General features: G+C 33.1%; 1 protein-coding gene across 1 annotated transcript; it reads right to left on the bottom strand.

Moving 5' to 3' along the window:
* Nucleotides 1-13,134: 13,134 nt before the first annotated feature.
* LOC147073443 (hematopoietic prostaglandin D synthase-like) lies at nt 13,135-23,177 on the bottom strand. The gene is made up of 5 exons (XM_085945375.1): nt 23,116-23,177; nt 22,699-22,859; nt 17,209-17,376; nt 15,270-15,394; nt 13,135-13,492 (listed from the first exon to the last, which is right to left on the bottom strand). Exons 2-5 carry the CDS (start codon nt 22,841-22,843, stop codon nt 13,319-13,321), a joined length of 612 nt encoding a protein of 203 aa, XP_085801501.1. The 5' UTR covers nt 22,844-22,859; nt 23,116-23,177; the 3' UTR covers nt 13,135-13,318.
* Nucleotides 23,178-23,495: the final 318 nt, after the last annotated feature.

Raw genomic sequence — 23,495 nt, 5'->3', positions numbered from 1 at the left:
TAGAAATATCATCATTTTTATGGCACTACAGCCGTTGGCGGGTCGTGGCCTTCTTTAAAAACTTCCTCCACCCTGGATAATCTAGTGCCGATACTCTTCAGTTGCTTTGACCGAACATTCTTAAATCTCATGTGGCGCAGTCCAGCCATCTCACTTTTGGCCGTCCAGGTATTCTCTTGCCATCAGGGGTTGTGTACATACCCCGCCTGGCCGGTATATCCTCCGGCATTCTATGCACGTAGTGTGTACAGCTCCTTATTATACCTCCTAATGCCACTTTATTGAACAGGCCCAAAGATTATTGTCAAAACTCTCCTCTCAAATATATTCATATTCCTGTTTGCCGAGTGCCCAGCATTCTGATCCATACGTTAATTCTGGGTATAGGAGAGTTTTATATAAGGTTGTTTTGGTTTTTATTTTTGGATACCAAAATAACACCTATTGACGAGGGTGATCCGGCGACTTATTTCGTCGCTTCTATTATTAGTGTTTGTGACAAGGGACCCTAGATAAATAAATGAATCCACAGTTTCAATAGCGTCGTCGACAATAATAAAGGTGTTATAATTATCTGTGACTAACTTCTTGTGCTGCGAAGAACTGGCATGCATTTTGTTTTACCTTCGTTTATCCGGCGTCCCACGTTTAAGCAGCTGACTTTACGGAAATAAATGCCCGATTAAGAGCTACTGGAGACCAGGCAATGACATAAATATCGTCGACATAATATGCCAATACTTGAATTGATTTATGATTTATTTTTCTTTTTATGTGTCTTATATTATTTAAACAGACATTCACATGGTAGAATTCGATAACGACCTTAATCCGCAGGTTTTGAGATTTTAAATTTTATTGATTGATTGATTTAGAGTTTAAGTTGAAACAAGTTAAAATCTTCCGTTCTACTACAGTGTAGTTTTTATTTTATTCCAAATAGCTGGTTATAATAGATATCGAGATATAAAATTGGTATATTATATAGAATATTAATATAGTAGAGTCCACAGAGTGAAGGTTGCATTAAGGCGATGTCTTTACCCACCAACCTAGCGGAAAAATACGAAGCTTGCAATTTGAGATTTTTCTTTATAATTTATAATTTAAACTGTAGGTATTAATTAATAAATATGTATCTCTAAAATCTCTCCAAAAATCTCCACGTCAAGACATAGAAAATTTAATCAACTACATTTTAATAATAAATATGACTATAAATATATGTAATAATAAGATGTGGTCCTTTGACAAATTCAAATTTTAAAACATTTTTTTCAATAATAATTGTAAGTTTATCTTTGACTTAAAATAAAAAAAACGTTTTTCTTTTTAATGTTTTCTGATACATATTTATTACTTAATACAGTTAAAATTGTAAATCATCAAAAAAAATGTCTGAAATTGCAAGCTTCGTATTTTTCTGCTAGGAGCCTCGATTTGATGTTTAAATCAAAATGTATATAACTTGAAATCACTTTTGTTTATATAAAATCGAGGTTAAATATTGTGACCATCAACGTTCCCTTTAATTTTTCTATTGTGTGTGTGGATCATCAACGCATCTGAGCACTGGCGTAACTAGGGTCGGTGCGGTAAATTTACACCCCCCTCCCCTCACACACACAGATATAATTTTTCATTAAAATCTATATTTCTAAGGTATTTTTTAATTTCAGTCATTTTATATAATAATAACACTAACAACGATAATTTTTGAAGTACATAGAAAGATAAACACTTAAATACGTATCTTTTTTTCGTATACTTTGGCACGCGATAGAAAGGAATGGATATAGTGATCCCGCTCGACGAAAAATTTTACTTGCGTGCTCGCGTTAGTCGCACTTGACCTTCGCCTTCCGAGAAACGAGTTGCGCATGTGATGGTTTCGTGCATTCGAGCAAAACTGAAATCTGTCAAAGGAAAATTTTCTTTTACAATACTTTTGTGTAAGGACTGTGCGGGGGATAGGTTAGGTTAGTACTGTGACTATGTGATAGTAAAGCTTTTAATGTACTTGTAAGTTGAAGTTATTCCAATAAATTATTAAGGGTTGTTGGCAATTCAACAAAAGATTGTTAAATAATTATTCTTTGATAAATGCAAGATTATTAACTAATTTGATGATGGTTAGAGCTAGTAAAAAGCTGCAATGGCTGGTCAAGAGTTATTCATTAAGAGTTATATTATCCTTGGTACGTTGCCATTAGATGGCCATTAGATACTATTAGCATGTTAATTAAATGTGGTAATTAAATAGTAATTTAGTGGTCCGCAGTGAATGTGTTTCTAGGAATCATTAATCTGGTTATGGCGAACTGTCACAATTATTTTGTTAAGTATAGCGAAACTGATGAAACTGTCACCATGCTTTGGTTGGCGCAAAATAACCTGATACTAGACTTTTTCAACACTAGTTCTACTTATAAAGTTTGCAAAACACTGATTCTTACTTTCTATTGAAGATCTTGAAGCAGGACGTCAGTGTTGCGATGCTTGATATTGCAATGTTTATCTGTCACAATGACAGGTGATCCAAGATGGCGGTCTAGCGGCATGACGTCATCGCTACAAGTGACGGTTGACCCAAGACGGCGGTCTAACAGGCGTGACGTCAGTCCCTCGGTGACAGCTGGCAATCAAAATAGTAGATGGTTGGCTGTAGGCTGTAAATTATGACTCAACCCAAGCGGCTCTTCGCCCAGTCGCACATAAAAAATCATCTCGACTGGGTTAATACTCATAAATTAAAACTCGGCGCGACATGCAACTTTCTTATGTGCGTTTAGGCAAGCCAAAATGAATGACGAAGTGCGACATTTCGGGATTATACCTGCGCTGTATGTCGGTTGAAAATAGTTGCATGTGACTCCAGCTGTTTTTTTCAAACTAAAATGACGCATTCCACCAATGTGTGGAGCTCCATTTGGCAACGTGTATTTTGTGAATAACGATCATGTCACATTCGACACGTTCTAGACGAAACGAGTTTAGATGTGCAAGCCGGCTTCTAGATGCGGGGATCCAAGTGTGGAGGACGTTAGGCCAAGCTGTCAATGCAGATGCGGGGTCTGGCTACTAGTGACGTCATTCGAGGGAAAGCTGTGAACAATAAAATGCTCAGACTCTCGGCAATGAGGAGTCCAAAGATTAATTGGTTCTAGCTGGCTGCTTTATTACAAGAATTAATCTAAGATTTATTAGACGCTTTCTTCGAATTATTACGGTCCAAAGAACTTATGACGAACGAAGGACTTCATATCGATGCTGATGCTGTGATTTCAAGGGCCGATGAATGACATTCAATAGAAGAACAGGTTTGGACAAATTACTGGCTGGTGAGAGAATTAAATAATTATTATTCTTTCGAATAATTACCTAACATATTTAATTCGCGTATATTTGAAAAAATGCGATAGAGTAGTAGTGGGAGAGATCTTTCTTGCATAATAGCTGGAAGCGGCGCATTTTCGGCGCTTTTTTATATGATTTTGATTAATCGCTCTTTCTGCTTCATCTCTTTCCTGTAAAATGAAATAGATCCCTGCGTATCGTTCATACCTCATCTGCAGGGGATGGTGTGAAAAACTACGTTGATCCCCTCGGATCTTTTTATGCGATCAAGATTTTGAATTGAATATATAACGGTATAATTTTGCTATATTATCACTTCAGTAATATTTGTGGTTGTCTTCATGCTAGATGATTATCTCTATGAATTCATAGGCCTGGCCGTTTCTCTTTGGAAATATGCAGAGTTTTTTTGAGACTTTGGTGGTCCTTGGAATGGATCCACCAAGTCAACTTCCACCAAGCCAACAGACTCCAGGCAATCTGAATCCGTTTAGTTACGGCCGATTTCGATCGATTCACTGAGTAGGTCTTAATGCGGCCGTGGTCATTTTTGGCTCCTTTTCCTTGACGTGGCGAGCTCATCTGTTTCAAGCGTTTGTCTCTTGGTGAAACTGATGGTGCTGAGTTTAATGCTGGGGAGATGTTGTGGAGTATTCTGGAGACTGTGTAGTATGAAATTTAATAATATGCTATATTTATGTCTTAATTGGACTTTTTGTGTAGTCTATCTAGTTGATAAATTGGCTTGTATTTAGGTCCTAAGGTGGTGCTTTTTGAGAAGGTGATACTTTGTGCGGTATCACTGTATGCGGCTTATAGTGGTTATACATATTTTATATTTTTATAATAACAAAATTATTAATTGGGATTTTATGAATACGTGTCATTTTGTTTGTTTTGAAGAGGCCAAAATTTTTGATTGCATACTAACCAGCAACACATTTAATTATTTATTCGCCACAAAAATATTGTTTTTTTTTTTAATATGATTTCAAGTAAAAAAAGCTTCTGCTTGTATGAAGGAAGGTATATGAACAAAACTTCAATTAAATAGTTTTCGTCCAGCCATATGTCTTAATATACCTACTAGTTAAAGAAACCATCTACTTTATATATTAACAACTACTATCTCAATTAAATGATTTTTTACCAATATTAAGTATTTATAAGTAGTTAAAATTGATTTTTTAATATATTATTCTTTTTAACCGACGTTATGAGGAATATTAATACATAATGTGATAATGCTGTTTCTTATTGATATATTTTTCTAAATTAGCATTATTGGTACGCCACCAATTAATATAAGTTTATATTTTTGGTTCCTAAGTATAAATAAGATTACCCATTTCTGTAATAGACCCTTTTAACTTTTTGATAAGTCTCCATTGGAAAGTAAGTTTTCTGAAACGTTGTTTTAATTTTTTATTTTTGATTTAATTTCAGAGGTGTCTACTATGAACATCATCAAAATGATAGCTGCCATCATTCTGGTATTGCCTTGGTGTGGTGTATCTGCAAAGTTTCTGCACCACAAGAATCTAACATCTATAACTTATGTTACATGTGATGGAACTACTATAAATACACAGAAAGGATACGAATGTACATCTCATAATGAAATTGATCGTCTTTGGACTTCGGATACACATAACGATTGCATTGACGGATTTGATGAAATTGGATGGCATCCAAACTCGGAGTGCATCCTAAAATTAACGAGACGTAACATTGCTAAAATTTACGAAAGTCCTAGCCTAAGATGTGTAAAATATAAAAATCTCGAATGCCAATGCCAATGCAATGTCGATTTTACATTACATGGGGATTATTATGTGGATGAGCATAGATGTGCGCGTCCTGGAAATAATTGTGATAGTCCTAATAACTTTGAGAATCATCCAAGAAACCACAGAGAATATGACGAAATAGTGTATGAATCACTTCCTTCAATACAAGCTAATGAAAAAATGACGTTGCGCAAAGGAGAATTGGATAATATTTTAGGTTTTTGTATAGTTTTACTTGTATGCCTTATTTTAGTTATCTTTGTTTGTTGCTTATATAAAATGTTGAAATATTTAAATAAATGTATTATTCAACAAAATATGTCAACGGATAATAATAATTCTTGTGCTCTAGAACAAATACCTAAAATAATTTAAATTGTCAGCCCACGTATATCTAAAAATGGAGGTTGTGTACCTGAAGTCTCAGATCCAGGACTTGGAAAACTTTTAAAGCTTAATCCAGATCAAGATTCATATGTTTGTGAACAATTAACCGATGTATAGAGATTGTTCGAAAGTTGTACCTATCAATGAATACTTTTTGCAAACATTTACAATATTCTGATGCAAAAGGCCATGGTCTTTTTTTTAAATTTTGCCGCCGATAGAAAATATCGTTGATCTTTGACAAATATATTTTTTGAAGTAATTACGTAGCTAAAATATTTTGCAGTGAAATAATCTATATGGAAAGCATTTTGTGTTAACACATTCCATGCTGGCCAGTTAATTACCAGAATACGGTCACTGCTAAAGACATGTTTGGCGTGTATTGATACATGACAATTAAATGGTGACTTTTTATTTAAAAGCGAGTATAAATGAAATTTAAGCTAAAGACCAAATCTACCCTATAACTGATAAATAAAATATTTAAAAATTTAATCAAATTATATTATTCATAAAAATTTTAAATTTGCATGTTGGAAATTGGCTTTTTAGATTGTTAATTTTTTTTGTTTATCTAAAAAGTGTCAAGTTTCTCTTGTGTCTTGTCGAGTTTTTTTTATTATATATGTTATAGATCATTATAGTATGAAATTGCACATGTAATATGAAAGTATTTTTGTTAGATTTTGACAACATGCTGACTAGGGATTGCAATACTGGTATTCCAGTATTTATCAATACCGAAATACCGGTTTTAAAAATCCAAAATACCGGAATTTGAAAACACACTCGATTACGTTTTTGAAAATGAATTATAAATTATGTGCTGCTAAAATGCAAATATTACAATATTGAGTGAATCCAACAGAGGTGAAAAAATAATAAAAAAAAATTCATCAAATATATTTTACAAATTATCATAACATTATTACGAAATATAAAACATCCGTGACAAAAATGTTCAATTATTCTATAATTATTGATGACTGTACAAGCTTTGAATTTAAGAAGCTTTTCCTGCAGCCGGAATTATTTGCACTTAATGAACTTCTGAGGACTTTAGTTAAAATTATTAATATATTCAAATTATTTGTAAAAAATCACTGTAATATATTGTAAAAATTCTACAACTATGATCAATACATATTTTTATGTATAAACATAATAAATGTAGGTAACTACTCATGTAGGTTTTTGTGATAAAATAATATTTTAAAAAGATTTTAATAGCTATATTTATTGATAAACACCTACTTCTGTTTTTTTAATGTTTAAGAAATACTGAAAGACCGGTATCGATATTTTCATTCGGTATTGCAATCCCTAATGCTGACGTATCGGTATCACATAGATATATTATGCTAGTGTATAAAACAATAATTATACCCATTTGAAAAATAATACAACTAAAAATTTACCGGTAAGACAACTTTACTATTGATCGAAAATATATACACGGAACAGATAATTCTCAGTTCCCTAGACACACCACATTGTACTGATTCTAGTATCTATCAAAAACGTCTTATATGAAGTTACTACAGCAGAATCATAGTATATTAGTCTATGAGCAGAATATAAATAATGTTTTAATCCTTGCATAATAAAAAACCCCAATTCATCGATGTGTTTACAAAATAATTCCTATTTATATAAATTGTCATTCGATAATAATATGAAGATTATAATATAATATAATAAATGATAGTTAACGAAATGTTGTTACCTTTCACATATTAATTATTATAAATACAATACACCATTAAAACTTTATTATACATACCTAAATACCTAACATAAATTTATTTAATTATAGATATTAAAAAACACTGATTTTCAATGAATAAGAACAAGGAGACCTTTTATTGTTTTATATAATAATTTATTGCATAATTATTATTTATTTATTAGAAAAAATATTTAGTATATTATAACAAACCCGCGCTCCTGGAATTCAAGCACATGCCAACTAAACTTTATGCATCCTATCTAATTTGCGGGTTCGAATACCGAATCGTATTTTTTTCAAAAGATGTTTTCTGTATGCTATAATATATTTCTCTGAGGTGTTTTCAAATTATGTATGTATTCTCAAATATTATTTGTTGAATAAAAAAATAGTTTACACACCAATTTGTTAATATTGATTTCAAGTTTATTTTCTTTCGACCAAATTACGATTATTTTGAAATTAGTGACAATTTTATTAAGCTCATTGAAAATTTGGGAAAAATTGACTTCGAATCGTTTGCAAAGAGTAAAAACTTGATTCCATTTATAGTATTACCAATGTCATGTCACTGATAAAATATATCGCCAATATTTGATTCGATTTTTTTTTCAGTCAGGGATGCAACAAGTAGGATTTGAAGATAATAATAAGCTTAATGGATCCTTCTACTGCAAACAATTTATTTAGAATAATAATTAATATAGATAAGTTGAGTTAGTACAGGTATATAAGCAATATTAGGTATGTTTTAGTTATATATTATTTCAACCCCCTCCCTAAATGATAATAATTATAAAAAAATAAGTTATCTACAGAAAATAATCAATTAATGATTTAATTGATAGTTATACTAATTTATCGATTCCCATTCCGATTACTTCGGTTGGTAAGTTGGCACTTAAATTAGGTAGATGGTGTCATATACTTCTGCCTGATTAGAGACTGAAAGTTGAAGACTGAAGATTGACTACCTACAGTATTATTTTTTATTTACTTAAATTATTTTCCGAATTATATCGCTTTTTATGCGGTGGTTGATAATGCCATTTGTGTTTGATAATCCTGCAGTCCTACGTCTAATGGGTCACGATTTCAAATTTAATGTCTGGAACATTTAAATGTTGTCTTTTTATAGTGTGTTCGGATTCAGAGTATGCTTCTTATAGATTGAGCAACTGGTTAATAATAGTTTATATTAAAAAGAAAATATATACATGTATTAGGAAGCTACTTCGTAGGGTGGTCAAAAAATAATAAAAAATGTATTGAATATTTAATTATTTATATGAATTTTGATTTTAATATCTACCGTTAAAATATTAGAATAAGCAACTATTTTTTAAACATCTCACATCCTTTTATTTCACTGTGTTTTTGCTGTTGTAAAATAAGCACCTCTGAATAATAATTTTATTAATAAATTAGGAGTCGTTGTTATCAATGGAACATTATAGTTTATTTTCAGTATTTGTAAAAGCCAGTAGTAACACTTTTTATGATTCATGTTTTGTGAATTTTTCATGTGATATCAGTAGCAACCTCTACCTTAACGATAAAAATTACTAGTAATATATTTAAGTGAGTAAGCTTAGATTATAGAAAAATATAGATAGAGCTATTGCAAGTGTTTGTCCCTCAAAACATGACGCACTTGCCTCGCCCCCTTCACGCTTCCTCCGCGACCCTTTCCCAAGTTATTCGAAAATATGTGTGACTGTGTGCGTGTCGTAGTGTTGCCAGATGTCGAATATTTATTCAAATGTTATAATTTTACAAGCGATGTTTTTATAAATTATATTATGGCAACACTGGCGTGTTGTAAAACAAAAACGATTGAAGCTCATTCCCACTGTATTCTTCGTTGTATGCCTATAAATAGTTAATGTAGATTGCTTTAATTACGCAATATGCACTTACATATTGTTTTCCATGATTACATGATGTTTTAAAAAAATATGAATGAGAAATTATTATCTGAGTATATTTAAGACTTCACCATCAAGGCGTATCTTGTTGTCGAGCTTATTAAGTAGGTACCGCAAGGGATGCAAGATTAATCAATTAGCTTCTTATATACACATTGACGTCACTATTCAGAGTTCTATCCTTAGGCAGGATTTGAATGCCGTTTTCTTTTACTTTTAGTTTTAAACTGTCTGAAAATTCGTAAGGTATCTACATACATATTTTATCATTTATTTCCGACTACCTTAGATAAACCAATAGTACACACTGTCACCAGATGGAAAAAACCCCCGGTCCGCAGTTTCAAATCACATATCCACAACCTAATCATACGCCCTCGAATTAGGGTTCACCACCCCTGATTTACGAAATAACATCGCCACGGGACATTTCAACAGCGGCAAAAAGGGCGAATACCTAAGCCCAGCTACTAGGAAATGGTAACTTGCCGAGAGACAAACAAAAATTTACCGTAATTTTTGTTTCATCCCTTTGCCCCTCCCTCTTGCCTCATCACCCATAGATCCGTCGTAGATAATTGCGGGGAGTACAAATTCTCCCGGGAGAGTGGTAGGTGTCCAGGACCACGTGCTCGGCGTGGCCTGGCCACGCTTGTCTCAATATGATAAGTTAGTGAATCTCTTTCCCCGTTATTGTGTTATTAATAATCCCTATAACCACCTCAAAACCACGCGTCGCGTCCCCGACAAAACGTTTTCGCGCCAGTTTGGCCAATGTGTTCAAACACGTGCTCCCACATAGTGACTGTGCGATATATAAATCTAAGACTCCTGTGCAAGTGTAATTAATGATGTAATCCAACCAATGTCTGAAAAGTTAATGTAATTAAACGTCCCCGCGCAGGGAAATTGTCAAATCAAAAAGACGTGTTTTATCTTGAATTATATGTCCTGATGTCCACACAACCCTCAATCAAGGTGATACTCGTGAAGAACGCTGCCAGCATACATGTGAGTTCCCCACCCATTCTTCTCAGTATCATTCTGGCCCCCGAACGTGGTGCGACAGGAACCGATGGGTTCCGCGAACGTACGCCCTGAGAAACCCAAGTGTGTGACATCAAAAACCCATAGTTTTGTGAATTTTATAAATAAAAATAAATTCTCTGGCGCCCTATTATTAAAAACCCTAAACAAACATAAAAATATAAACTCGCCCACGCTACATACCGATAAAACATAGTGAAAATGAAGAGACAAAGAAATCCGACAAGAATAAATTCGCGCGTAAACCAACGAAATAAAAATCAAAACCAGGGGTGTTCAACCTCATAAACAGTGTTTATAAAAATAAATGCGAGCCTTCAAAAATTAAAACGATGTTATAGTCCGTGAAAAGAAATCTAGTGAAACGAAACCCGAGAATGCCATGAACGTGGGTTCTCACAGAACGGACGTTCCTACGATGCTGCAGCCACCCCGTCTACTGGCAGCTGCCGGGGACCACCGACACCGGAGGTCCTGGAAAAGTCCAGGGTATAACCTGCCTGTCAAGGTCGCCCCCCTCTGCCCGACAACCCCTAGCACGAGAACTCAGCCCTGTCTTCGCATCCCCGCGTCAATCTTGCGACGGCGTCGCCGGACTCGAGCACACGTCCAGATTGCACCTCCCGCCGAACGACACCTGATCTCCGCAACCCTCCGCCTACCCCTGAATAGGCAACCCAGCCCCGACCACTGCAGCAGTCCGAAGAAGCCGATCATGTGACGACACCCTACCGAAACCGGCTACCCCTCCAGAACCGTTGGCACTTGCTGAGGGTATCTCGCAAGACGAACTAGAAACCTCGACGACATCACCCCATAACCACAAAACGTGCCCCATGAAAACATATCAATGTGTTACCAACGCGAACCATTCGAAACCCCCGCAATTTATTAGTAAGATTTTCTTTGTTTTGTCAATACACGCTCCATTCACATTACGTGGTTGCCGATATGAAATTTGAAACAAAAGATGGCAGGGTGGTTTGTCACCAGATGGAAAAAACCCCCGGTCCGCAGTTTCAAATCACATATCCACAACCTAATCATACGCCCTCGAATTAGGGTTCACCACCCCTGATTTACGAAATAACATCGCCACGGGACATTTCAACAGCGGCAAAAAGGGCGAATACCTAAGCCCAGCTACTAGGAAATGGTAACTTGCCGAGAGACAAACAAAAATTTACCGTAATTTTTGTTTCATCCCTTTGCCCCTCCCTCTTGCCTCATCACCCATAGATCCGTCGTAGATAATTGCGGGGAGTACAAATTCTCCCGGGAGAGTGGTAGGTGTCCAGGACCACGTGCTCGGCGTGGCCTGGCCACGCTTGTCTCAATATGATAAGTTAGTGAATCTCTTTCCCCGTTATTGTGTTATTAATAATCCCTATAACCACCTCAAAACCACGCGTCGCGTCCCCGACAAAACGTTTTCGCGCCAGTTTGGCCAATGTGTTCAAACACGTGCTCCCACATAGTGACTGTGCGATATATAAATCTAAGACTCCTGTGCAAGTGTAATTAATGATGTAATCCAACCAATGTCTGAAAAGTTAATGTAATTAAACGTCCCCGCGCAGGGAAATTGTCAAATCAAAAAGACGTGTTTTATCTTGAATTATATGTCCTGATGTCCACACAACCCTCAATCAAGGTGATACTCGTGAAGAACGCTGCCAGCATACATGTGAGTTCGTCATCCATTCTTTTCGGTATCAACACCATCCACTAAGAATTAGAGTATTTCCACGAAACCTACTTACAAAAAGTCTTGGTTTTAGGTACATGGAGGTATGTGGTGTGACAAGTTTTGAGGAACTCTTATTCAAATGTTATGAGAGCGTTAAACCGCTATTATAATGTGTATAACAATGAATTTGAATTAAGATACGAATATATTATACTTTGTATATAATAATCGATAAAAACCGTAAGTGCTTTCAAAAGTTATAATAAAAATGTATTCGTTCCTTCACTCGCCGCCCTTTTCAATGTGCCACCCTTATGCAACACATGACTTGTTTACCTCCACGGGACGTTACTGCATATACGTAGACATTTCATTTGATGTGTGGTATAGTAAGCTTTATATTATTGTTTTTAAGACTAGTCTTTCTTTATTCATGTTTACCTTTTAATTTGTTCCATTTTGATCTAAATAATATCATTATATTATCTAGTGAACATCCTAAATTAATATTTTGTGAAGCTTATAATATTTTTTCGGTAATGAATTAATAAAAAATGATTTAGTAATCAAATTGTTCAGTTACCAACGATTAAAGTGAATAATTTAAATACTTACTTTACAATAATTAAATATTTACATATTTTATAAAATTTGAAATACGGAATTTAGAAAAATTAAATACGTGTACATTTTAAAATTTACTATCTACCTATATCTATAATAAATTTGAATTATCGTATTATGTATAATAATTAGATGTCACCATTTTTATTTTATAAACATTTCACTGCTCACAACAACCTCTTGTAAAAATCACCTCAACCGGTTTCAGATTTATTAGAATTTTATTTTGTTTAAATATTGTGTAAAATATTATATTACAGATGAAAGTGTAATTATATGATTATACCAATAATTATAGAATAGGTTTATAATACTGACTGCTTATTTAATTTTCATGAAAAGTAGGGTGTACCATTCAGTAAAAATTGAAACAAAAAATGCTTACTACTATGTAACTAGTAGGTACACCTTTCGAATCTATTGTCCTATTGTTTGCTCTAACACTGGCTATTAATGCATGTTTTGATAAAGGTTAGGTTTAAATGAGTGTCATTATGATTTTTTGATACAATTTTTAAAAAGAAGTGAGTATATTATTTTAAATGGTTAAATTTATAGCCATTCAAAATAAAGACACGTCTTGTAGAGATGGTTTATTTTTTTATAAAAAAGTATTCAGTAATCATTTCAGTTTGATTTAGTGGGTCTTGTTTAGTGTTAAATAAATGTATATTTTTATACTGCGATATCCCCTCGTATGATATTTTAATATCGCACAATAAGGGTAAACAATATGATGATAATGTGCTGTTACAATTATCACTCATTTCATAATTGCATTGTATGCAGGTCGGTTTTTAATATATTCCCTCATAGAATCTTTTGCTTTAATTTTTCCAACGATAGCTGTAACCTTTGGGAATTTATTCAGAATATCTGGCTTGTAATCCAAAAATGTATCCATTTTACCAGCAAAGTAGATGTCTACCCACGTTACCTGAAAAATAAATATTATTTATACGATTTTTTTTGATGTTATATGTATCAGTTTTTATTCACCACATAAAAATGTTTTAATTGTATAATACATGTTTTCTTTACACTTCAAATTTCAATAAGTTATTATTATTCAACTATATATTATTTTAATGGAAAATACTATAAAAAAAATCTTCTTTATCGGTATTTTTTAAAAATGTTTTTGATACATAAAGATAAATAAATTTATTGTTAAATATAAATTGTATTAAATTGTCCGTCAGTCAATGTTTCTCAATGTAATTGTTTTCTCTTTAATTAGTTATGTTATGAAATATTGTTTGTTAACCCTATGATATAACTATCAAATATATATTATTCACGGAAAGGCATTGTTTTAATTAAAATAAAATAAAAACTGTAATGATTTACTACCATATAAACGATATGTGGAATACATAGATACATATTATGTTTGTATTTTAATTGTGAAGTATTATGTATTTAAAACATATTATTACATATCGACTGTAAAAATGAAAAACGGATTTAACCATCAGTAGGTTTTATTGGATTATAAAATTGCGCACGACTAAATACACGTTTTATCTAAAGGATTTTAGCTGAAAATGTCAAATTATTATCTAAATTTAGCTACTTAGTAATTATTTAAAGAAAAGAAGGATGTAACAAAAAGACTTCAAGTTTATGTATATTACCACTATAACCATAACAAAAACATTTTTGTGCCTCCTATAAATTTTGATTCGTATAAGTTAAGTCATATTTCTTTTTAAACGTTGATATGTAATTATGTACACTATATATTATTAATTGTACACAATTAGATTAAAATAGAAATGTAGTCACAATAAAATAATAAAGGGAAGATTATTGTTAGAATAAATATTTAAAAGAAAATACAGATGTCCTGGGTTTGAATCTCGAGACTGGTGAAATTCACATTTTTTTCAACGCATATTTGGAGTCAGAGTATGAAACTAATAATAGGTTGAGCAAGTGCCTAACATCCATTTCTCGTAAAAAATGTAAATCTGTTATTACAACATCCACTCTGTGGAGGCCCATAAATGTTGATTTTAGGATCCCACGTGGTGATGTAATGTAATTTTACTGAAAATATATTTATCTAGGGAAGGTATTGATTAATCTCACAACCTTTTCTATTGGTGCCTAATAAACATGGCACAAGAAAATATTCAGAAGAGGTCATTCATGGTTGTCTGCAGGTAATTGACATATGTATGCATACAGCATACAAATGCAAATTTTTCATAATATCTGTATTAATTGGCAACCATACCTTGTGGGGAGAGGCATAAATAATTTATGAGCAAAAGTGATCTACGAGAGACCGTAGCAAGAAAATAATCCTTATTTGAAGAATAACTGATTGAAAAAAAAATAAACATAACTATGTAAAAATACATAAATCGAAGACATTTCTTTTGAATGCATTCTAAAAATAGCTTTTAGAAAATTGTATAGGTATGTAATAATCCAGATGATGGACATATATTCAAGAACACTAATCACTTACGAAATGCAAAGTGTAAGTACCTATGTAAGATGTTTTGGATTCCAAAATTGCTTAGATTAACTCACGATGAATCCTAAAGCCTTACTTAAAACTGTAAAAATACAACTGAAAAAATAATGCTGAGTCAAACTTTATGCCAAGATCTTTTACCACAGATTGACACTTATTTAGTATCATTGTTATTATTAATAATTTTATTGTTGAAGTGTTGTCCATTAATTAGTATAAAATTTACCTTATGTCCGCAGAAGAATCCATCTGCTAATGCCATATTCTCAAACAATGTAAAGAATTTATGGGTCGCTTCATCTGCCGCTCTCTCTGATTCTGGAGTTGTTAGAATATGTTCATCATGCAGAACTGAAAATTAAATATTATTGTATTTTTTTTTAATATTATGAAATGCATTGAAGATGTATTATTAAAAAATGATTTATCTGTACTTATATTAATGTTTGTGTTTATACACTTATAATTTATTTTAAAATAAATTTATTTTTTAAATTGAATTGGTGTTTACTTGGTAGAATTCCACTAAAATAGTTTTATCTTTTATGATTAATATTAAAATAATATTGTAATCTATCAACACAATTTTTATGATTTTTTGTGAATAACTCAAGCTTATCGCTAAATATTTTAATTTGAAATTCTTTTTACTTTCTATTTGTTTCCTTAAATTTAATATTATTAGAGTTTTATCTAGTAAAATACAGCAACTGTATTAGCGGGTATTAAATTCAGGAATATTTATTTAGGATTTGGAGCTCTTTGTTTAAATTTCATGCACTATTTTAAAAATGAATATAACATTATTATTTCATAGATGTCGCGATATCTATCACTTTTTCTATTAAAAGATTACATTAAATTGTATCTCATTAATATCAGAATTATGTAAGGAAAGTAGAAAGAGTTGGTCTTAAAATGAACTCCTTAATCCATAATCCTAATGCAGCCATATGGAAATAATATAACTATTGGGAATAACTCATTTGAGAAGCTATACCATTTTTCTTTCTGAACTCAGTTGTTGTTTACCCTAAAAATGATATGAAATCAGAAGTCATAAGACGAATACAGACTAAGTGTTGTTTTGGAATCTAACCGGAAGTAATCATCTAAAATTCGAAGTGCCAAATCGGAATACAAAAACTCAGATATACAAACTACTGCCGACGTCAGATTTCATAATATGGATCAGAAGGTGGCTCTCGTGGTGCAGCATATAAGCTGCTGGCATTTGATCAGGGAGCTCCGGGTTCGAGCCGGTGAGGTCACAATATATTTATGTGATTTTCTCTAAACCTGGGTGTTTGCGATTATTACATTTCTATTACTAAATAGACTACTGTCATTGGGATTTTTGGCTTGTTGTAGTGTTATAAAGAATATTTATTTACATGTATATTTTTTTTTTAAATATTAAAAAAAATGTTGACCCATCACTATCAGTGATTGATTATGATATTTTAAAGGAAGATTCTATGAATGATATCTGGAGCCAAGAATGAATATGCAGTGTGACGCACACGAGGAGTTTGGTGAAGACATCATGATCCAAAAATTGTTACCGTCAAAATTGTGTTGTTTGTTAATGTTTAGTATATTATGTTATAAAATATACTTTATGTTGCTACATGATGTACATGGGAACTGATGTCAGGAAAATCAACGACCGATAAGGGTGGAAAGAGAAAGCCTTCATTTTTTAGTGGCTTGACGCTGTACTTTAAACAATGGGTGACTATCGATTTATCGAAATTGATGTTTTACTTCTGAATAAATACATTTTTATGATCATATTTTCTTTCATTGATAATAAAAAACGTGGTAGGTATAATAAAAAAAACAAACCCTTCGAAATTTAAGTTACAATTTATTTTTTGTACTTTTCCCACAAGTAATTTATAACTTTGTACAAAACCAGTTTCATTCAGATGGGTGTTTTTTTGGCTATCCTGTGTAAACTTAGAATCTTTAAATAATATGTTCATGTTACATAGTATTTATATAAAACGTGAGAAACCCTAACTTGTGTGTCTGTATGTCAACCACAAAAGTAGTTACCTTCATTCGATCGTAGGAATCAATATTCTGTAACCCTAATATAGTATTTTAAGTAAAATTAGATAACTAATAAAGTAGTGAATGTAAAAAAATAACCTTCTTACCTTTTAGCAAATCTATAAGATTATCCACCAATGATTCCAATAATGCCTCTTGGAATAGATCAATGGGGCCGAATCCGTATCTTTTTCCTATATATCGTGCAATAGCAATTGATTGGTTTAACTCTTTTCCATCGAATTCCAGTATAGGTAACTTTTGAAATGTTATTGCTAAAAAATATTAAAAATTATATTCACATACAAAATTAATTAATTGACTTTTATGTAGTAGGTATAACTCAATGATAATATGTTATATTATTTAATTTATGGAATGGTATGTACAACGAAAATAATAATTACATTCATTGAAATTTACCACCCACTTCTCTGGCGTACCTACCACTTATTTTTGAAAAAGTGTATTGACAATAATCTATTATAGTCATGGCCCGCCCCACAAGGGAGATAAACAGAATCACAAATTTTATTTTAAAGTAAAAAAAAAAATTCTCTACACTATTCTATACTTCTTATGTATTCAATTTAAAAAATATGTGGTTTCACGATGCAATTTTTGATTACTGTGTATCGTTACTCGACAATTCCATAATTCAAGTGGATATATTAGAAAATATAAAAAATCTCTATATATATAAAAATCTCGTGTCACGATGTTTGTGGTCGCACTCCTCCGAAATGGCTTGACCGATTTTTATGATTCTTTCTATGTATATTTTTTAGGTATGAGAATAGGTCAACAAGTATATTTCATACCGCTAGGTGATTAGGGTATCTCTATCCAGAAAAATTTTCTTTTATTTTTTTGACAATTTTTTTTTTGTATTTTTTTTATTATTTGGCATAAAAAAATACTTGTAACTCCAAATTTTCACTTTCCTACCCCCACCCTCCCATTTTTTAATCGCGATTATATTATTTTTGTATGAACAAATTTAACCGTCGTTCGTATTTCAAACAGAACGAAATTATTTATGTTGTTGAATAACAGATGGCGCTACGTCCGAGAAGAATTCAAGAGAAGCATCGCATCATTTTGACATTTCATTCGGCATATCACAACGCAGTGCGTGCAAAATTTTGTACGATTTATTTTAATTTATATATTTTTATGTGGGTGTATCAAAGTCACAATGCCAGCAAGACGCAAGGGGGGCCATTTGGGCCGTCGAACGAATAAAGCAACAAACATGCAAAATAGTAGAGCAGAAAGAACAGACGAACAAATCCAACAAGATAACAAAAACGTGCGTGTAAGCATGTCGCAATTGCGTGCATCCCAATCACAAGAGGCACGAGCTGAACGAAATCAACAACGACAATTGGAACGGAGCCAAGCGAACACACGCAAAGCAAATGACCGACAACGCCAACAAGTACATCGAACATTTACATCCGCTTCGTTCCTTCGCCTCGCATTCGAGTACGAGTCAGATATTGAATATTTCGCTCATCCGAAAGTGCTATGGACAAAGAATGTCCCCATTGTCATGCGCTCAAATTCAAACATGACTCAGCGCGTTGTGTTGCGCATCAGGAAAAGTGCAATTACCAGAAATTGAGATACCACCAGAACCATTGAACGGCTTGCTCATCGGCACGGTTCCAGATTCAAACCTATTCCTGAAGTCCATTCGCACATTCAACCCATGCTTCCAAATGACTTCGTTCGGAGTAACAGAAATAGTTCACAATACTGCGGCAAATGGTCAAAAATTCCATTCTACGTTCAAAATCAAAGGCCAAGTATACCACAAAGTAGGCTCATTGCTGCCAATGCCAAACGAACCACATAAACTTTTACAAATCTACTTCATGGGCGGTGAGGACATCAATCACGTGGATGCACGTTGCAACTATAATAGCCTCAATTCGCCTAATGCCAGGCGCATCGTCGGCGAACTGGACGCCTTGTTGAATGAGCACAATGAATTATTGAAATTCTTCAAAGCACACATGCACGAATTGCAAAGTGAAAATCACGCTATTGTCATCAATCCTGATAAAACACCAGCTGGAGAGCACGTGCGTCGATTCAATGCGCTTGTTGTTGACGACATTGCTGGAATCATGGTTGGCGACCGCACATCAACGCGAGACATCGTGATTCGAAAAAGAAACAATAATCTGGAGTTCATCGCTGACACACACCGTTCATACGACGCTCTCCAATATCCGCTAATTTTCTGGAAGGGACAAGACGGATATTGCATAAACATTAAACAACGAGATCCTGTCACAGGTAATTCATTCATTATGAACATCATTACTCATTTTGAATTGAGAAAATGAATGGTTGATGTTTTTTTGTTTTTATCGGCGGTCATCGTCTACAGCACTCTATTTCTCTTTCTGTCATAGATCCCATCCCCACACACTTACGATACATTCGTTATTTTTTATTTAACAACCGAAATATTCACTAGAAATAATTTATATGGCAGAACAACGTTTGCCAGGTCAGCTAGTAGTTTTATAAAAACAACGAATATGTCCTATTTGGATTGTAGAGCGTCACACTTCCTTTAACCTTAGCGATATTTTGGGGGCCACTAAAAATCCTGGCTTGAGTGCTCGTTTAAGAAATTTGGGGCTAGGATTATTGTCATTGGTATGAAATCTGGTAAAGTAATTAATTATTAGTTGAACATTACCAAAATGTGTTTTATTTTCTTTACAATTCGTATATTATATACGTACTTGACAATTTGCGTATATTATTAAGGCTTAGAATATGATTAAACAGACAAAAGAGTCTATCACTATTAAGCTTGACATACAATCGAGTGAGAGCGACTGTATTCGATTTGCTTAGGTCCCAGGCTATGCTCTTTAGTGTAAAATCCGCATGAAGGATGATAAGTTGAAAAATTTTGGGTTATTTTTTAGGTTTAAGATTGGAGATGACGAGGAGTTCATGTGAATTGGCTTGGCAAAATTAAGAGTATTATGTGGTTTATAGTGAGCCTTGAGAGAGTTTAGCTAAGAAAGATAGAGTTGATCTGTGGAGAAGGTTATTGCCTCACGGACAAATCATTAATGTGACGATATTGCTTATATTGCTTATATTACAATTTAAAATTCTACATTTAAATAAAATTTCTAAGATTGTATTATTCAGAATAATATTATGTCCAGCGTATACTGGAAATATTGACACCAAGAAAATTTTCGTAGATAAAACCCAAACGAAAATATGGAAGATTTAAGGTAACTTTATATCTAACTGACGTGTATTTCTAGCTGCAATTTGTACATGATTACCTTCCGCGGTATTATACTATAATATGTGCATGCAATAATACTCGACGCACTCAGAAAACATGGATTCCCTGGGCGCTATTTAAATATGTTCAATAATATATACAGTAGCGCAACAGCATCTGTCAATCTCCATAAACCATCGCGCAGATTTCCTATCAGCAAAGGAGTCCGACAAGGTGATACAATTTCACATAAACTATTTATAGCTACCCTTGAAGACTTATTCAGGCAACTTGATTGGAATGACAAAGGGTTCCCCATAAATGGAGAATATCTGAGTCATCTGCGCTTTGCCGATGACATAGTAATTTTTTCGCAAGACTCAGAAGACCTCCAAAGCAGAATGCAGGAACTCGCTGAAGTAAGCAACAAAGTAGGTTTGAAAAAAAATGTATCAAAGACGAAAGTCATGTTCAACTGTTTTGCGGGCCAAAAATAAATCCTCATCAATGGCACTTAGCTCCAACAGGTGAAAAGCTACATCTATCTGGGACAACAAGTGTCTATAGATGGATGTATATTTGATGAAATTGTTCGCAGAATAAAGCTAGCCTGGAGTGATTCTGGCCGCCTGAATAATGTCTTCAAAAGTGACCTTCCACTGCGCCTAAAGCGCAAAGTGTTCAACCAGTGTGTGGTTCCCGTGATCACATATGCGTATGAAACATGGACCCTAAGTAAAAGAGAGATCCAGATACTTAGAGTAGCACAACGTGGTATGGAGAGGTGCATGCTGGGCATACCGTTAAAGAACAAAAAGAGGAATGAGTGGATAAAGAAGCAGACAAGAGTTTGCGATGTAATAGAGTTTATTAAAAACCTTAAATGGAGATGGGCTGGACAAATAGCTCGAAGAAGAGACAATCTTTGGACAAATCTAGTCATCCAGTGGTATCCAAGAAGTACAAAACGTCCGCAAGGTAGACCTAGAGGCCGCTGGATCGATGACATGATAAAGTTCTGCGGAAGTACATGGCAACGCAATGCACAGGACCGAGAGAAGTAGAAGCAGCATGAAGAAGCCTTCATCCAGCAGTGAATAGATTCAAGCTGATGACGATGATGTGCATGTATAACTTTAAAAAGATTTTAATTTCTCACTTCCATGCCCTAAAATGATGCTGTTAAACGCAAGATTAATTGCATACGCGAGTTTAATTTGTTAAAATTGATATAATCTATAGCTTGGTAAAGAGATTCTGTCAAGTGTCACCAGTTTGCATGAAGGGGTATCAAATTCACTAAAGTCGGCCTTTGTCACTATCAGAACAGCAGGTTCTATTAGGTTCATGAAACCACGGAGGCATGAAAAGATAGCACCAGAATTTATAAAATGTATAAAAAAAGTAGAGAAATATATAGGTCGTAAACATCCATATTTAAAAAATATATTAACCAAACCTTTTTTTAAAGATAAAAAGATTCGTATATCTTGACTCTACCATCCTTGGCAATATTAGCCTTCTTCATTTCAAAATCACCCTTTACTAATTATTTTGACATTTAAAATCTTCAGTAGTGAGATTCTATAATAATTTCAGTGTGGGTACTTCAGGTTTTATTTTGCTTCAAGGGGTGCGTATGTTGCCCGCCTTTTTAGTAACTTATCTGTCAGTTTATTTTATATACTATATGACCCAGTGGCAAAGGGTGACTTTTGGAAAGAGGTAGACTGTAGATATTTGAGAAAAAGAGCATACTTACGAGAAATAAGATAATACGATATTACTACTATGAATAGGTACATACTAACGACATAAAATTGAGCGATGAGTTTAGATTTCGTACAAAACATTTATACACATCAAAAATCATTGATAAAAAATATTTTTATTTTTAAAAACAATCTATATTTATTAACAAGTTTTCGGCTCTGTGATAGAAATCTACCATATTTCATACAATTCGATAGACTGACTGAAACCATAACTGTCCATACGATAAATATCACAATTTTATTCCTTGAAAAATAATCCGACATTTATTTACGTCAAGACGCTGTGGCATATTTTTTTTAAACCAGTGCAGATTGTTGTGTAATCTGTATAATACATTCCAACATAGTATACGACATCTGTCGTTGGTAAATTAAATTATTATTATAGAATATAATATAATCCAGTGATTATATAAATATGTCAAAAAGCAATTAAAATATATTTTTCTGAAGAATGTAGGCTTTAAAAAAATCGCCTAGTATGGAGTCTTCGCCACTTACATGACCGGTTTACCCCCATTAGAGGTTTATACCTTTTTATAGGTACTTACTTTCTTTCATTGCTTGCCACTTTTCTTTTGTGACCCTGTGGTCCTCGAAAGGGACGTCAGCATAAGCAAACATATATCGTATCGGTTCCGCTGCACCCTTCACATTATAGTAAGATAGCTTGTATTTCGCATCGGATTCAGTCATTTTGTATTTTTGCTGGCTAAAAAAATAATAGTTAGTTAACTGTCGGATGTAATGCAGTCATATTAATAGGATACATCTTAAGTTAATAAAGTTGCATTTACACTAGCTCTGATATTCCAGAAAACTGTTCATTAATCACTATATTACAATTATTAACGTGCGATTACAAAAATCTACACGTATAGACACAAGATGACTTCATTGTATCGTTCTTATTATTCTGAAGCCACCATTTTTTTTTAAATAAATTAAAAAAACAGAAAAATACTCACGATAGATGACACCAAATATTTGCCCTGGAAAATAATTAAACAGTATTTTAAGCTATTTTTCCGATAAATTGAATTAAATGAGTAGCAATGTATCACTTTTTGTCAAACTGTTAATCATTTTATACAAATGCTCTAAAATTGGTTTACAAAAATAGATAGGTATTATCAATTTATTTTATCAGTAATTAAGATGATAAAAAGCCCTTATCTATAAAAAAAGTCAACATTCTAATTTATTTTATAATATTAAAAATTAATTATTGCGCCTGCACACGAACATGTATTTACTGGCACCAAATAGTGCGTATTTTAAACTATTGCAATAATATCAGTTTACACGTAATAGTGTTGACAATATAGAATTTTAATACTACTATCAA

This window comes from Rhyacophila brunnea, unplaced genomic scaffold (genome assembly GCF_057557595.1).
Source record: "Rhyacophila brunnea isolate RB1 unplaced genomic scaffold, BYU_Rbru_1.0 scaffold_18, whole genome shotgun sequence".
Lineage (NCBI taxonomy): Eukaryota > Metazoa > Arthropoda > Insecta > Trichoptera > Rhyacophilidae > Rhyacophila > Rhyacophila brunnea.
This window is presented reverse-complemented; position numbering and strand designations above follow the sequence as displayed.

Bases quoted from the DNA above. Each gene is read 5' to 3' on its own strand.
- LOC147073443 (XM_085945375.1), bottom strand. From the start codon at position 22,843: ATGACTGAATCCGATGCGAAATACAAGCTATCTTACTATAATGTGAAG. The intron at 17,377-22,698 runs GTAAGTACCTAT...AATATTTTTTAG, and splicing joins GTGGCAAGCAATGAAAGAAA to CAATAACATTTCAAAAGTTA. The intron at 13,493-15,269 runs GTAAATTTTATA...TTTATTTTTCAG, and splicing joins GATTCTTCTGCGGACATAAG to GTAACGTGGGTAGACATCTA.